This window comes from Rhamphochromis longiceps, linkage group LG15, assembly GCF_057381845.1.
Source record: "Rhamphochromis longiceps isolate RC_006_pf linkage group LG15, R_longiceps_female_GT1.1, whole genome shotgun sequence".
NCBI classification, from domain to species: domain Eukaryota; kingdom Metazoa; phylum Chordata; class Actinopteri; order Cichliformes; family Cichlidae; genus Rhamphochromis; species Rhamphochromis longiceps.
In genome coordinates, this window is record NC_140571.1 from 5,510,771 (window position 1) to 5,528,647 (window position 17,877).

Genomic DNA, 17,877 nt, shown 5'->3' on the forward strand with positions numbered 1-17,877 from the left:
TGGGAATTAACAAAAACATTCTGCTTTATGATGAAAGGACAATCTGGCCAATGAGCTACCAGGACTTTTTCTGTAATTTTACACTTTTGTTTCTTATGATTTTAGCCCAAAGACTCTGAAAACAGATTTCGTTCATTAACAACAGCAGCATTTGCTTATCATTAAGAAAAAAAAATGAAACTGCTTTTTGTTATATTAAAGTATCTTGAGGTTTAAATACGTTCTTTACACCGACAGAAAGATGAATTTCACTTGTCCCAATGTGAAATGAGTTTAACATCCCTAAGCTGCAGTACATCTCCCCCTCTACAAAAAAAAACAGCACACCTTTCACTGCACCATATTTCTATTAACATTATAATAGTGGTTCTATTTTCATGTTAATCTGTCAAAAGCTGCACATTTTAGTTGAACTGATCTCTAAATACTATTTTTAAAACTTACTAAAATATTTGTTTAAAACTGCGGTGCAACTATCATAAAAATTATTCTCTGGAATATATTTTTGCTGCAAAAGAAGATAGAGATCAAAACCCATTTCAGCTTCTGTTGAAGGTGGTGAACAACTACACAATCCTGACATCCCCTGACTCACAGACGCTCTTCAATTGTCTATGTAGTGCGACTTCTACACAAACATACCCCAGCCTGTTTGCAATCAGGTTATTAATGGTTTAAAAAAATACTACTTAAAGGCAACGCCTGCAAACTCTTTACATTGCATGATTCCACTGTTATATTTGTTATTTTTAAGATAATGCTTTGGGGCAGGGTCACATCTCCCAAGACAATCTCCTGCTGGTTAAAAAAGCCTTATGCTAAGCAAGTTGACACCAGCCTGTGGTCACTCTAATCCCCCCAGAATAAAAGTATTAGTGTGGAAACAGTGGGAAATGCTGGACAGGGCAGCTATGTGTCTAAGGCAAAGCCTTCTGAACCCCTATCACTAATCTCGGTACACAGACACACCTGGACACCTTGCATATAAGTTCATCCCCGACTGGGTTTTAGCATCACTTCGTTGGAAGACAAGTGAAGTTCCTGAAGTGACACCTTGACGATCAGCATCTTTGGACCAAAATGGACCTGACAACAACAGTTTCTCTTCTTCTGCTGCTGCTTCTGGGCCTCTGTAATGCTCATCATGACCATGTAATTAATTAATTAAAAAGTAGAATTGCTTGTTAATACTGCATTTACCACATGATGCATCTCCCATAACATTGGTGATTATCTTTATCTGTAACGTAGCATTCAACACATTAAATCCAACAACATTAATTACAATACAAGTGAAATTTGTTTCTATCTTCTGTTCACAGGATCATGCTGGTCAGAATGGTAAATGAACAAATCTTGGTTCATCTCTTTGCAGCTCTGTATAACTAACTGTGTCACATTGTCACTTTTCTCATTGTAACAACAAAGCTGTATGACTTCTGATTTTCTTGCATTCATAGAGATCTCTGGGGAGGACATTACCACAACCATCCTCAGAATGAACAATGGTGAGCCTTTAGTCATTATATTACAAGAGGGGGGGGAATACCTTGTCTCATTATCAGTGTCAAATGATAGAATGAAAAGTCATTCTATCATTATTTCAATAGGATCTACAGATTTTCTGGTGGAAGGAGACATACTCATTCCAAGAACCAGAAATGCTTTGAAGTGCGCAAATAAGCAATACTCCTGTCGATGGCCAAAGTCTCTCACATCTGGGACTGTTGACGTTCCTTACATTCTAAGTGATAAATATGGTGGGTTTAACTGTGGTGCATGTTACAGCACAAACATTCATCTAGTAAAACACTTACGTCACTGATTAAGTTATTCACAACTGTAGATAATGGTGAGAAGAAGACCATTTTAGATGCCATGAAGGGCTTTGAAACAGCAACCTGTGTTCGCTTCATTCCATGGACGTCAGAGACCGCGTACCTAAGTATTGAACCAAAATATGGGTAAGTTATTTACTACAGCACTACTTGAAACAAAATACACTGCATGGAAATCACAGAAAATGACTGCATATGCAGTGAAATTGAAAAAACAAACAGTAAATAATTTATTTTTTTAAGTATGTTCATTTAAATAATTTGTGTAAAGGAGATGTTGTAAAGTTGGGAACAGTTTCATTACCAGATGAGAGTTCTCATACAGTCCCACACTTTGGCTTGTTAAGCAATAAAACCATCTGGTTGAGGTTAGCAATCACTGTGGTTTCAGCTAAATAAAAATAGATACACTGTGTCTAAATTTAGGATAAATTACTGTTCTTACATCAGACTTGAAACTTTACATAAATAATCCCTTCATTTTTACAGCTACTGCATAATGCATATTGGTAGAAGAAACAAATATTGTGAACATTTATGGCAATTCTAAACATAACTTTGTAGTATTAGCTATTTGCCAATATGTTATATCAGCATTTGTAACAAAAGTAAGGAAGAGGCACAAACCAGCCGATCCGTGCAGAGTCAGGCACAGCGTAAAAGAGTAATATACAATTTGGTGTAACACTAAAAACTTTAAAAACAATTTTAAACTGTATTGCCATGTTTGTCAAACAGTGGAAAGTTACTTTTTCAGTTCAACTTTTTTTTCCTTAGTTGTTCAAACTTTCACTCGATACATGTTAAACATCAGACTAATGTCAGCTGTCTTCCTCTGACGATCATCTCTGGCTTCTTGTACTGTTTACATTTTTAGCTGTTTCTCTTTGCTGGGTCGTGTTGGAGACAAGCAGGTGGTGTCACTGCAGAGGTTTGGCTGTGTCCAGCATGGTATCATCCAGCATGAGTTGCTGCATGCACTTGGTTTCTACCATGAACACACTCGAAGCGACCGCGACCAGTACATCAGAGTCAACTGGCAAAACATCATAAAAGGTAAAAATCTCAAAGCCTCAATGATGACTAATTGAAATAAGACTGTTCTGATGCTTGGTCTTTTTAATTTATTTGTCTTTCTCCCACAGGTTATTTCAACAATTTTGACAAGATGGACACCGATAATCTCAACACTAGATATGATTACTCCTCTGTCATGCACTATGGAAGGTAAGCCTGAACAAAAACACAATCTGAAGTCAAATGTACTAAGTGTAATTGTGTTGCACAGAAACAAATTCTGTTTAATCGCCTCTTGCAATTCTTCCTAATTATAGGACTGCGTTCGGAATTACTCCACAGTCAGAAACATTAACTCCCATCCCCGATCCCAATGTTCCCATCGGCCAGATTGTTGGCATGTCTGACATCGACATTCTCAGGGTCAACATACTTTACCAGTGCAAGAAGTAAACAGGAAGAAAATATTAAAAGCATTATAATAAAGCATTGTGACATCTCCAGTTGTTTCTGAGTTTTGTGTTGTGATTGACATTCACATAATAAGAAAGGCTATTCCATATGAATTCAACCATATTTTTAAACTTTCCTGCCTTCATTCATTTTCATTTATTTCTTTTTGGTAGTTTTACCTTTTATGGAAGATAAATCAATAAATCCTCAGACAATTTTTTTCATCATATATGAATTATGCCTGGAAAGAAAGGTCCTTACCATGCATAATTCTCCATTACAAGTGGTATCATAACCTAAATTAGCAATATTCAGCCACCACATGTCATCCAGACTTACTGTAGAAACAATATAAATGCAAACTGGTAGAGCGTCTCAGGACACACTTTGAATGAACTATTAATTCTGAAAGCTAGTAGATAATCAGAACTTATCTTTCTAAAGAAGAAGTCATACTGACTTGTTGTACCAGTGCCGTCTACGGCATCTGCTATAAGATATTAACAGTTTACTCCCACTAACACAGGTGTAACTCATAAATATACATTTTTTGATTCTGTTCTGTTCAATGTGTCACAGTTAACTCAGTGTGAGCATGTATAATACCACAGCCCCAGGCCACAAATGAAAAAAGAAAAAATAACGAACCTGGCTCACTTAGCAATGACAGCCAAAACGAACATATGCTTCACAATAGGGCTGTACAATAATCACATTTTAATCTCAATCATAAATTTCACTTATGAAACAAAATGCAAAAGCAGTCCCACACCACCTGATGATGATGTTCCTTACCATCGCTAACAGCAATATGACGAATGCACAAAGGCCAAGAAACACAGTCAAGTGTTTGATAACGTCAGTCCTCCAGCATCAACTCAGACGTCGATAAAACTAAGCCTGCACAGCACCTCAGCATATCAGACCAGCTCACAGAGATGGACCAAAATCACCATTTGGCCAAAGATATATTTCCATTAAAAATGTTGAGTAATGAAGGCTTCAGGAAAAAACAGGAAAAAACCCTATGCTATCCCCTTGTGATATTTTTTCAAAGTAAAATTACCTGCATTATATGCAAAATATAGCACAGAAGCGAACCAGAGAGGGATCTCCCAGCTGTTGAGTACCTTGCTATGAACTTTTATTATTCATTATAACCATTTTGGCCATAATCATGCATTATCCTTTTTCACACAAAAGAAGCAAGGTTGCAGGTTGAATCAACTTTAGGCAAGTATTTCAAACTGAGGCCACAGACTGACACGCCATTATTTTCCACAGACTCTGTTTCAGTTTGTGGAGGTAGCAGTGTCCAAACTAAACAGTACTGTTCACAAGCTGCTCATTTGCAAATAAGTTAATTGCTTAGTGTGTGACAAATAAATGACGGAGTGACAAAAACAGCTGACTGTCCAATCCCACTAAACATTGGAGGTCAGATAAACATGCAGATCATCTCTATATTGGGTCCGTGGGTCCACGACCAATTCTATGAAACATCCAGACTAGGTCCACAATTTGGACATCAATATGATGGTCAACATTTTCACTTTTGACTGGGTAATTTTTTTGGACGTCATGCGGATGTCTATGACAGGTGCAGGGAATTTACATGATTAATAAGTGTAATTTTTTTAATTTACAAATATCAAGATTGTTTTTTCAACATGATACATATGAATATTGATTATTTATAAACAAACACAATTTAATATGTGTTATGCAGATTATCCACCAAATCTCCAGAGTAAAAAAAAGCAAGAGGAAAGCAAGGGTGACTAGAATTTCAAAATAAGAGCATGTGGAGTCCAGTAGAATATTCTCAGGAGAGAATCTCAGCTCAATATGTTGTCATTTTTCTCAGGTTGATGAAAAGTAAAAAAAAAATAAAAATAAAATAAAAATAAAATAATGACTGCTGCAACTAGTCAACAACATAATAATATTTGGGGAGCCCTCCAAAGTATATTTTTCACTAATCATCATGAGTAGTACACCAGTAATAAAAGACTGCAGGTCAAATTATCTTGAATGTATCAACAAAGATAACTTTGTAAATGAAAATAAATATTTACATTAATTTACAAACAACTTTGTATGTGCAATAAAATTCTGTTAACAAAATAACTTAATTTTTTTCCCTGAGTGTATCTTCTCATATTTTTAGTGCCATTTACTAAGGAAATAAAGTAGGGAAACAGTGGCAAAAAACAAAGAAATGAATTTAATTAGATACAAAAAAGACTGACAGGTAAATATGTGGCAATATCTTCATAATTGAGTTCATTTCCATTTTGGTTCATAGTAATTAAGTTTGGGATTTGCACATTTGCGAAGACCTTGTTTTATCTGAGTGAATCAGTACTGCAGTACACGCAGCAAGCCAAAATTCACAAGCTGACTCTCTGTGGAAAGGCACAGATGTGGTAGTACACAAGATAAACCCCTCTCCTTCTACTCCCTAACCCTGCAGAGAATTTTTTTTTCCACTTGGCCACATCCCACGCTTTTGGATGTGTTTTGTTCACCCTTTGAAATTTTATGCAGTGTTATTCTTCTGTATTCACCCCAGTGAAAGAGAGCAGCGTTGGGCGAGAAACGCATATCAGAGGAGTTTTGGAGTGAGATAAAGAAGGAGAATGCCTGGGAGAGAGAACAGATTCCTGTTAAGCAAATTCTTCTCCTCCCATGATGTATGAATGCGCTAACAATCACAAGAGCGCTGCATGTATTTCTCCAGCGTCCTGGCTTAAATGCAGCTAAAGAAGGCCATGGCACTGGCAGTGCTCTGAGAAAGCCATGCAAATCTGAATACTTGAGATGGACACAGGTCCTTTAATGTTTCATAAAGCAGTTTCAGTTCATATCAATCGTTCTGCCCATAAAATATTAAAAATCTACTTGTTTATTGAAATATTTAACATGCTGGCTCTGTTCAGACTCCAAGAAACTCAGAGATTTTTTTTCCAGCCAGCTATAAATTAAAATTTTCCTGCAATGCCTGACTAAAATAAGATTACAGATGAGCCCACGATCCCATGACTAAAGCATAAACAGGCCAAAATACAGTGTGGTTAAAAATCATTCAATCAAAACATTCAATGAAAATGAGAGGGAGTTTTCTCAACTGCGAAGCATAAATCAAAACATATCGAAGGGAATATTTCTATCTTTCCTTAGACTGTTCGCACATTTCCCTCTTGGTTTTTATGCTACCAGAGACAGCCATTTGAAGCAAGCCTAATCTACATACCAAACATTTAATTATACTGACTGTTATCTGATAACAGCTACAAAGAATTGTCTGTAAGGCTTTCACTGATGCTCTTTGACCATACTATAAAGGGCAGTGTGTATGTGACCAGAAGGGTCTCCTGCAGGATGTCTATTCTAATAAGAGCAGGCCAAGCGGAGCCAAATGCAGCCTGATCTGTGATGTCACTGGTAATACACTGGCAGGCCATAACCGCTGGCTGGATGAATGGCTCTTACCACCACATTATTAACACAGATCAGTGTACCTGCCTCTCTTCAAACACGATAAGCCTCAGCACACAGCTCTCCTCAGTTCGCTGCATGAGCTGCCTAATGTCCACCAACAGGAAATTAAAATGTTTGCTCTGACTCGTGCTACCATCCTGGCCAGTCTGACCTTTAAGGCTATTTTAAAATGTTCAAAAATTTTCAACAAGTCAGGCTTTCGACCTGTCTGGAGGAGAGAAAGGGATTTTGCACTCTGGGTTTCAATTTGTGCAAGTCTGTCCAAAAACTATATTCAGATGTCCTTAGATATGTTGAAAAAATCTGTGGTTTCTCTACAGTAAACCCTCTTTCCATAATGACCATGAGGGGATCCCTTTCTCCAGCAGATCCAATCTAAGAGATAACATACAAATTGACATCTAATGGCAAGAATAATAAAATATAGATAAACTCTTCATCTTTGAGACAAACTGGATCAAAAGACACAACTGCATATAAAATCTCTGTCTCTTTGTCTGCAAACTCTTCCAATCTAAGCAAATCAAACTTGGCACACAGATACATCCTGGGTCCCTGAAGGTTCTTATCTGTATCACATTTTAAAAATCATTGTATCATTTTAATTTCATAACAATAACATCAAATTCATATCCATAAAACATGAATTAGGCATGATATATTATATCATCATTTGGTTACCTCATAGCCACCTACCAAAATTGTCCATTTGTAGAGTTTATGCCCCTAAAGCACCTTATAAAAGCATTCTATCACTTTAATATAACATCATGTTATAATATATTATGATGTCATGATATAATATGACACAATGTGGCCAAGCAATCACCTAAAAATCACAGACCAAACAATCCTGTAGTATTGGCATGCACTTAAATTCAGGCTCCTTTAAAGAGTGTCGTTACTTCTGATGTGTGTTACATAGACACAAGTCATAGATTGATAGGTGTCATAGAAAAAAGTGCTCCTCGTTATAAAAAAAAATGGCAGAAACCAAAGATTTTTGAACATTTTCTCACTTGAATACAAATTCACATTAGAGAGGGATTTCTTTACAGCCACTCTGGTGAAAGGAATCTCAGCTAAATTTAAATTGTAGCTAGTATTGCTGCATTGTGTTTTAAAATATCTGAAAACAAATGTGAACTTTAATACAGGCTATGCATTGATCTTACAAAATAACCTTGAGTAGCTTTTCTTTTTTTCAAACATAATTAAATAGCTGAAACAAACAAACAGAAAAAACAGAGACTGTTGTTTGTGCAGTGGATTTGATTTTGGAACATAAGAGAGAGATGAAAGCAACACTCACAAAAACAAGTACATTTAGTTAGAGATGCGGTCAACTGGCATACAAAGTCTGAGAGTCTTTCTTGTTGCCCTGCAGGGCCCAGTGGAGACGATTAGTGGGCTGAGAGATGGAGGCAAACTTGTTTAGGCTTTCATGAAGTTTCATTTAGCTCCTATTTAACAGATGCGAAGAGCCTGAGGCGCCACATTGAAACATCTAAGGCTCATACATATAGAGCACACTGACGACTAACTGTCTGATGCCACTACACTCTGAGGTCTAATTAATATTTCATGCATTATTTTCTCTGGCACAGAGATCATGGCTGACATTACTTTAATTAAAAAAGTACAGGCAATATAAATGCATATGATCTTTACAGGTCATGTGGAAAAAGAGGAATGTTGTTTTTAAAAAAATACCCTTTGTAAATGTGTAAATCAGACTGAGGCATTAGTCTACAATCCCTTTGAGCTGTGTTCGCATAGCTGCACCGCATCTTTGTTTGTCAACACTGACGAATTGCAGCTGTCGAAAATGATGCGGTCCCATTAGTGACGGAATCCAAGCTGAGACGGAGCCAGACAGAAAGCCGCTGTGGGGACAAGATGATAACAAGGTACTCATTGGAGATGTGAGGGATGGTGCTTGCGCATCACTCTCTGTGTTTGCCTGATGAGACCGGGGCAAAGGAGGAGGAGGAGATGGAGGGGTTACGATAAAGTGAGAGCAAGGGAAGCGTGGAGAATGAGAAAGAGAGCGAAAAGTTAAGGAAGAAAAAGGATGGGTGGGAGATAACGTGACGAATTGGGGGGGCAACAAAGGCAATAGAGTGGTGGGGACAGTAATCAAAGACGTGAATGGGGCGAGTGAGATGACCACAGACAGACAGCAAAGAAGCGATACAACAACTAGCTTGTGCCATGAGAGATTGACAGGTTTATTCACAACGAGTTACTGATCTCTCATCCTAGGGACCATATTACCTCTATGTTTAGAAGCATTATAACTGCAGCAAAGGGAGTTGCTTCATTCAGTAAAACACTCAAATGCAGCAGGCATGATGTCATGCCACTGTATTAAGCCACCTTTCAATTTAACTCTAAATCTCTAAAATCATAAGGTATTAAATGTAGAGCACGACATCCAGCAACAGCTGATTATTAATTTTTTAGGCTTTCGCCAGAGGAAACACTGTGTAACAGCTTACTGCTCAGCTGCTAACACCGAAACATGAGTTAAAAAGCACTGTCGCAATGCAATATCCACACCATCTGCTACAGATTAGCTAAATACTGCTAAACAATGCAACCTCGTTATCAGTTTTAAAAGCTATTTGGACAAAACACAAGGCCGAGCTTGCACTCCAACACGTTGATAAAGAATGAATTAAAATTTTATATCACTGCTTTCCAAGTTTGAACTCTGCTACTATTCAAATTCTGGAGCTCAATGCATAAAGGAACTAGGCAGCCAAATTGCATATAGAGTAGGATCAGGTAAAAGGTAACCGCAATATGACCGCATACAATACAGGATGAATGAACGGTCACACAGACATAAAGGAGGAAATCCAACCATGCCACACTTCTTGGAATGAACATTGTGCCTCTTAAAGGTGGCCAGTTTAATTTTCCTGCAAACAAACAAAAGCTATGTTTACACATTCAGGAGTAGTCACTGTAATCCACTGAATGCATTCTCGAGTGCTCACAAATGTGTTAACGGTATTTCTTTCCTCAGTAAAGCCAATTTGTTTACAGCCATATTTAGTTGCTACTAGTCTTCTTCATCCCTCTCTTTGCTGCTGCACTGCTGCATATTTTGGCTTGTTGATAGGCTGAGTAATCTGAAACCACTGGAAAAAAAAGTGTGCGCACATGGGTGATACACTTTTTCATGTGTCTTTAAGACTTCTCTGAGGTACTGAAGACAGTTTGCATCAGTAATGCCAATTTTTAGAACTCTATCCCAATTGCAAACCATATTTTGAAACTTAACAACTTCCAAATGTATTACAGTAGTATTGAGAGGAACTACTTCAGTACCAAGGACAGCGCCACTGTCTGTTTTCCATTTATGATTTGTGAACAATTTAGATTCTGCCTAGGTGTCCTGGCCAATATTGTTTGGTAGTTTGTTAGTTTTGAATGAAATCAGTACTGAAGCTCAGCTGTACTTGGAAAGACAGTACATACACCAAAGTTTCTATGTCACTCACAAAACCCAACCAGCCTTGTTACTGAAAGGATGGAAGTTTGTATTGTATAATTATTACAATAGCTATATACAATAACAATGTTGAATTGTGCCCCATATATGTGGCAGTTATTACTATTACTATGAATTTGAAATTGTGAGCAGTGGAGAAGGTGACAGCTTCCGATCCCCATGAAGTCTTCCAAGGCCATTCGCTCCATGTTATTTTAACAGAACTTCCCTTCCTTTCACAGGTAAGACTACAGGACTTGCTATTTCAGCTAATTAGACGCCAGTCTTTTTGTCCTTGGTGGACTTGCCAATAATTCCAGCTGAATTGCGATTGTCCAACAGCTGTTAATTACATTTTGCCACTTTTTTGAGGAATTTTCCTAATTAAGTTTTTGGTTACATATCCCAAATCCCTTTTAGCCAGTAAATTGGATCATAATTTGTAATCAAACTATATTTTAATCATAGCACATTTTTACAGTGCAGACTAAAAATCAAATGAGACTGGCAAATAGACAATAATGAGATGACAAAATTACGACGCAATCCCCAGAAGCCTAGAATCCAATTCCCAAAGGTACGACATTTATGTCTTGTAAGTGTTGAATACTTCAAGAATGTTAGCGCTCCCAGATATAGACAATAAGGGGAAATTATGTTCCTTTTTTTATCTAAATGTTTCTTTTTTCTTTGTTTACAGCATAATGTTCCTAGGAGGACATATTGTCCCTGCAGAGATTTGCTGCGCATTTAAGATATTTATAACTTAGTATACTTGTATATTTCCCAATTAAAGCTGTAATTAATGCAGCCATGTTGTGCCCCCAGGGAAAAATGTGAAACTTCGAGGATGACAAACAAAGCAAGGATCAAACTCCTAGCGCACACACCCAGACTTCCCAAACCTCCAAAACCTGGCACAAAAGGTCAAAAGTTTCTGATTGTGCTTTGAAAATGTTATTTCTATGAAATTCACTTTGATGGTATGTTTGTGGGCTCTGTGCTGTGCTGATTGTGTTTCTCCACACATCCTTTTGCCCCCAATGTACTTCCATCATATCGCCGCAGACAATTGGAAAATGTAATTTCTTCTCGTTGAATGAATGGGTTGGAGAGCACATGAACGTCCACTCGGGCGATGTATGTCTCTTTCTTGGAGCAAAGCACGCTGTCCACACGGACATGCTAAATCAGCAGAAAGGTCAAACAGTGTGGAGTAGAGAGGGAGGCATCTTGTCTGTTTCTTTGTCCAGTCAGGGCTTTTGGGAACTATAGGCAATTGAAGCAATAACATTGTCACAGACAGGGGAAATAAGGTTTTTGTCCTGCTGTGTGAACAGTGCCTGGTACTTGGTTCCAGCATTTGAAAGCAAACTTGATTCACATCCTGCTTTACCATAAAAGTGTACATCTCTATTTGGTGAAATGTGCAAGTACGGTGGCCCTCCACTAATAGTGTAATGTATTACAAAAGTAAAGTTATCACTATTCTAGGAAATACTCTGATTTTCACCTGCAGGTTATATTACACTGATGTACTGCAGGTATCGACTACCAGCCAAGACCTAAATAAAGGATGATGGCCAAGGGTATTCTTTCAATGCTGAAAGCATTGTCATTACATTTTAAATATTATTCACTTTAAACTGATTTAAGTACTTTATTATTTTCTATATTTTATTTATACCTTGGGGTTGCCAAGATACTTTTTCAAGAATCTTCAATTTAATAGTGATCCCCACAATCCCCACATGGAAAATGACAAAAAATAAGAGATATCTTTAAAAAAAAAGATTAAAACAATACGTGCAACATTATAAATAACAACAACACTATTTTTTAAGTTCACCGATGTATTGCAAAAAAACAAAAAAGAGAGCAATATTTTAGGGTTACAATTCTCGTGGCTTTTCACTGTTGATTAAGTATAGTTGGTATTGTAGTCTTTTGTTGTTTCTGTCTAGTTGTCCATAGGCTTTTCTCAATTCAGTATTAGACTTAAGAGAAATCTAATGTTTTTAGACGCAAAAGATTGTGTTACTTAACAATTAACACTATCTATTAAAACTACAGATGGGAAAAACTACCAGTTGCTAGCTCGGACAGCTGTTTTATTATTAGCTATAGCTGCTAGCCGTTATCTCTTTGATAACAGGTAAGGCAGGTTAAAGTGGCTACTGGGTAAACACTAATAGCTAATGTTAATGCTAATGTTATGGAAACTGTTTAATGCTGTTTTATCAAAATTCCTCATAAAAACGTTGTCCAGTGTTGTGAACTTTACCTAATTCAGATGCTAGTCCTTTGAGAAGCTGTGTGCCTGCTTGTCTGCAAGTATTGCACAAAGTTATTGGATGTGATACTGTTAGAAGCAAGTATCTAATAGGATACTGATTTGTAATACTGATTAGCAGTGTTGGTCAAGTTACTTGAAAAAAGTAATCAGTAACTAATTACTGATTACTTCCCCAAAAAAGTAATCCCATTACTTTACTGATTACTTATTTTCAAAAGTAATTAATTACTTAGTTACTTAGTTACTTTTTAAAAACACGATTTACAACCTGAAGAGGTGATAAAGCGATAGATCTTTCAGCCCAATTCTACTTTTTCTACATAATCCATCATACAAAATGTAATCAAATGGAAAAGTCTCTTTTTTTAACTTGTTTTATCAGTTTTAATCTTTTAACTTTATGCATCAAGCAAAAATTTAATTATATGCAACATTCTCTGACTTGAATAAATTAGTTTAACATTTAAACCTATTTTCTACACATTCCAGCACATAAAATAAAATATTTTTTGTGTTTACACTCAGTCTTTCAAGTAGATGCAAGTAAAACACAGCAGAACATAAATAAAGTCAAAGACTCAGCGGTCCTGTTGCTCTATTTTCACCTGTAAAGCAGGACTGCGGTAGGCGGAGGTTTACCCTGGTGCAGGTGTGCCGCGGTCAGTTGAAGAATCCGCGAGTTTCTGCGAGTTTCCCATTTTGGTCACTTTTTATGGAATCAAACTCAAAGTAAGGTCAGTACTTCCACGCTTTAAACGCTGCACGCTCATACTCTCTCCCACAATCGATATGTGATCCATTGTTGATCTGCACACAGCTGTTGTCACTAACGGCGCACTCGCTTACGTCACTGTCGTGAGACATTCTCGCAAAAAATCACGGTTTTAGTAACGCAGTAACGCAGCGTTCCTACGGGAAAGTAATGGTAATCTAATTACCGTTTTTGCAATAGTAATCCCTTACTTTACTTGTTACTTGAAAAAAGTAATCAGATTACAGTAACGCGTTACATGTAACGCGTTACTGCCCATCTCTGCTGATTAGTATCTGAATATTGAGCATTTTTTGTAAGCCTATCTTTTACTATATTTTTTGATCTGTTGATTTCACTCTGCTAAGCACTCCGACTCCCCCAATTTAGTCAATATGCCATACAAATCAAGCAGCCTTACCCTATTTTGAGTTTGTCTCAGTCGGTGATGTAAAGAACACTGTCGCCTGTTATGAGCGTTTTGCCAACAGGAAAAATACAAAATCGAATTTGATCTAATTTGAAACATCTGCCAATGCAGTACAGGTGCAGTGGTGGGAAAAAGGTTTCTAAGCAGAACACTGCATTTTAAACAAGATGATGAATAATATTTACTGCACCTGTCAGTGTTTGCAAATGAAAGTAATACAGTAATATAATGAGTAATGTAAGCACTTAACTTGTTTACCAATAATCAAGTCTAGTACTATCATTGTTTGTGAGGTAACATTGTCAGTCAAAAGTAGATTTTTATAAAGACTGAGTATACTGCTGGTCACTGGTGTATGTTTAAAAAAAATCTAGATCCAATGCTAAAATGTCCAAGCAAAAGAAATAACATATCGTTTTACATATTACTGTGTGCTTGCCCTTCTAATCTCCGTTTATTAAAGCTGACAAACAATGGAGGAAAAGGGGAACTGAGGAAGGCGTACTTCTTCCAGCAACCATCAGGGTTTAAGAAAATGCACAAGTATTCATCTCAGGAGACAGGCAATCATGTTAGCTTCATTTAGACATAACGCGGGTTTGCAGTTGATTATTTTTCAAGGGAGCGTGTGCTGAAAAATAGTGAAGATGGTGCTGGTGCACTATACCAGTGCATATGCTCATTAGCTTTTTCTTCAGTTCACCAGTTCTGATTATGAATCCTTTCATCATTTGCGTGAGTGTTTGCTTTTGCTTTGCTGGCAGTGAGAGTTAGCATATGTGTGCACAGTGACGTGTGAGAATGGCACCGTAAAAAGAGCATACACTGAGATTTTCAAAGCGAGGATGTTAGCTGAAACAATGTAGATATTCCACATTTTCTCAAATGTAAAGCTTTTCAACATAGCTCATGGTTCAGTTTCCATATCTGCACAAAAGCACAATTTTCTGAGTAGCTTTAAAGTTTATTTTTCTCGGTAGTTGTTTAGCGTGGGCAGTCTTCCACACCATTTGGCACAAGAAACTAGCTAAAATATATATATTTTTCCCTTTCCCATAACTAAGCTGACATGCTGTTGTGTGCCAGTATCATACCTCATGTGACGAGAAGCTCATTAGACCATGAAATTGAGCAATGTTACCTTGTCTAGTGTGAAACTTTTTAGGAAGAGAAATTAAGAAATGGGGAAATTGAAGAGAAGGGGGGAAAGCAGTGCAGCCAAACTACACTGTTTTCATACATTTGCCTATATAGATGCAAACTGCATAACTTATAAGCTATATGATGTTTAGATAAAATAAACCATGCTTTTGAATTTCAGAACCCCTCCTGCTTAGCCACAGATATTTTGTGCCATTTTTACCCTAAGCAGTCAGTATTCAAAGGCACACTCAGTCAGTTACATAAGACATGAGTGCAGTCTTGTCAGTCAGAAAGTATAAGCACAGCATCAAACAACATTGGAAGAAATCCTGTATGTCAAAAAAGTACTAATATTACAGAGTGCAGTATTAGGGATAAGTCTTGAGCCACCCCTCTTTTTTTCATATCTTGATTCTAAAGAGCCAGTTCATTTTTAGAAGATTTTCTTTTGTTGGTTAAGCCACTTAACTCTGTCCTCTCGAACATTTGGGCATTAAACGGCAGCTAACTCAAGAGATTAACTAATGTTGTGTCTTCACATAGCAGATAACTTAGAAAAGAACCCATTTAGATTTTTGTTAAATTGGCACCTTGCTACTTGCAGCCTGTCAAAAAAAACACATCATTTGTTCCCATTTCTTTAGTTGAATCAACAAAAAATGCCAAACATAATAAAAATTGAATTTTTGCATCAACAAGGTGATTTTCAAAGCCATCTTAGCTAGAACCTTGGCATATCTCGGCACAGTGTGCAGCATGTCCTTAACAACTTTGAGGAAACTGGACAAGTGCGGGAAAAAAGAAGAATTGACATGACTAAAAAAACCAAAAAAACCAGCAGATGAACAGTATCTGAAAGTCATGTCTTTAGGAAATGAAAAAATCCAGTAAAGACCTGACACAGGACCTGAGAGATGCACCTACAGAGGTACAGTGAATAACAGTGAGTGTCCACAACAGAGGCTTTGTCATGGTTTGGCCATGCATTAAACTGATGGCATTATGAACCAAAAAGTCTGTAAGTTTGTATCCACCATGCAATACCATCTAGAAAGCTACTCATTGGCAACAGCTTTATTTATCAGTATAACACTGTTAATGCAGTAAAAGCATACCTGGATAGAAAAACACATAGTGGAACAATATCAGTCATGGACCGGACTCCCCAGAGGCCAGACCTGGACATTATTAAAGCAGTGTGGGATCATCTTGACAGAAAACAGAACAAAAGGCAGTCAACATCCAAAGAAGAGCTTTGAGTGTCCTTCAAGAAACCTGGAGAAGTGTTCCCGAAAACTACTTAAAGAAATAAGAAAGGTGGTCACACCAAAGTTTGACTTCCAAGCTCGTTACAATTGTACAAGCTCTGTTTTTGCCTTATGTCCTATATTTCTACATATCTTTGACAGATGTCAATAAATTGCTTCAACTATTCCACATGTTCCTAGCAAACTATAAAGAATTGAGAGGTGTCGCAGACTTTTGCACAGTGCTGTAAAAACAATCAGAATATCCCTCATAGGTGCAGGATGTTGTTGTAAAGTAACCCTCTAAAAAGAAAAGGTAAAAATAGATCCAGAAAGCAAGATGATTTCACGTTCAGCAATTTAAAAATGGTAAACTTAGATCAGAAACTTCGCTGAACATGCAAATGATTGGAATTTTCAGAGCAGTTGCCTCACTATCTGACATTATGCAAGAAAAAGATGAAACATGAGAACACAAAAAGAAGTCTTATCAGTTGTAGGTGTAGAATAAGGAGGGGAGGTTTTGTTGTTATTGTGGGTTTTTCCTCTGGTGTCCATCTCCAATATTTTTGAACCATAACATAGGTCATCTGTAGATTTTCTACAAACATGTTTTCATCCCAGGGCGTCCAATTACTGCTGTTTTGTCAGATACCCCTGGAGCTAAAGAAATACACACAAGTTTTCCTGGCACCCTTGTTGGCTACCCAGTGTTTACCCATATCTGATGGAGCTGGGAGTAAGACTCATCTCACTATTACATAACCCGTTATGTCAAGGTGCTGAGTTAAAGGATGACCTTGTGACTGCCTTTTTGATTTGAATGCGAACTATGCTGGTGTGGAGGTTTTTAATTTACTGGGGCACAGAAATAAACTTCCACTCCAACATGCACTACACTTCTAGTTCTAACATACTCCAAAGTAAAAACTGCAACATTTTTGAAGTGGTTGTGCCAGAGGTGTAGTAAGGTAATAAAAAACAGTGGTGCTCCATGGAGTGTAAAATGGGAGGGTTTGGCAGCGTGCTGAAAGGGAGGACAGCGGGAGAGAGGAGAAGGAGCGCAGGTCGCTGGGGTAATTTAGCTCTGATCGCAGTGCACTGTCCTGAAGTCTGGCAGGGGAAGCCCATGCATCACACTGTAGCTTTGTCCAAAGTGCACTCTTATGATTGATTACCTCACACCCCGTTTTAATTTAAAGTCAATGGCATCTATAGATACCTGTCAAAGCGGAGCGACCTGTAATGTCTCCTCGGCAGCCAGGACCCTCAGTTCTCCAGCTGAGGAGCCACCAAATGGCAAGCAGAGCTTTAGTGGCCCGATCAGTCCGGGAAGAAAAAGAAGAAAAAGACCAGTGATCATGGTGATCATTCATCCTGCTGTTTCACTTCTAGGAAAAGGTCTCACAAGGCGTTTAGTCAAAGACGGATTATAGCAGACGAAACTGTTAATGTTGACTGACTGTACAAGTCAAACGAAACTGATGGAATTCAAATTTGGCTCTCCTGTACTTATTGTAACATTACATCATTTGTAATTTAGTATAAACCTTTAGAGGATTGGGAGTTTTCTTTGGAACTGTCAGACTTAAATGTTCATATGATAGATTTCCCTCTCTCTTTTGTGCACTTTAGTTACTCTAAGACAGCTCTGATCCAAATTGCTCTTTGTGTTCTTCACTTTTCACATTAATCT

The 17,877-nt window shown here is 37.5% G+C and overlaps 2 protein-coding genes across 2 annotated transcripts in view; one reads left to right on the top strand and one right to left on the bottom strand.

Moving 5' to 3' along the window:
• Positions 1 to 17,877, bottom strand: part of LOC146651871 (MAM domain-containing glycosylphosphatidylinositol anchor protein 2) — a 200,936-nt gene that overhangs the window by 156,067 nt on the left and 26,992 nt on the right. The gene's annotated exons all lie outside the window — the stretch shown is intronic.
• LOC146651874 (low choriolytic enzyme-like) lies at positions 1,000 to 3,358 on the top strand. The gene is made up of 8 exons (XM_085383400.1): positions 1,000 to 1,152; positions 1,323 to 1,341; positions 1,461 to 1,508; positions 1,611 to 1,760; positions 1,847 to 1,964; positions 2,716 to 2,894; positions 2,984 to 3,065; positions 3,173 to 3,358. Exons 1-8 carry the CDS (start codon positions 1,081 to 1,083, stop codon positions 3,306 to 3,308), a joined length of 804 nt encoding a protein of 267 aa, XP_085239526.1. The 5' UTR covers positions 1,000 to 1,080; the 3' UTR covers positions 3,309 to 3,358.

Excerpts from the sequence above, each read along its gene's own strand:
- LOC146651874 (XM_085383400.1), top strand. The coding sequence starts at position 1,081 with ATGGACCTGACAACAACAGTTTCTCTTCTTCTGCTGCTGCTTCTGGGC. Across the intron at positions 1,509-1,610 it reads CATCCTCAGAATGAACAATG|GATCTACAGATTTTCTGGTG; the intron begins GTGAGCCTTTAG and ends TTATTTCAATAG. Across the intron at positions 2,895-2,983 it reads CTGGCAAAACATCATAAAAG|GTTATTTCAACAATTTTGAC; the intron begins GTAAAAATCTCA and ends TTTCTCCCACAG.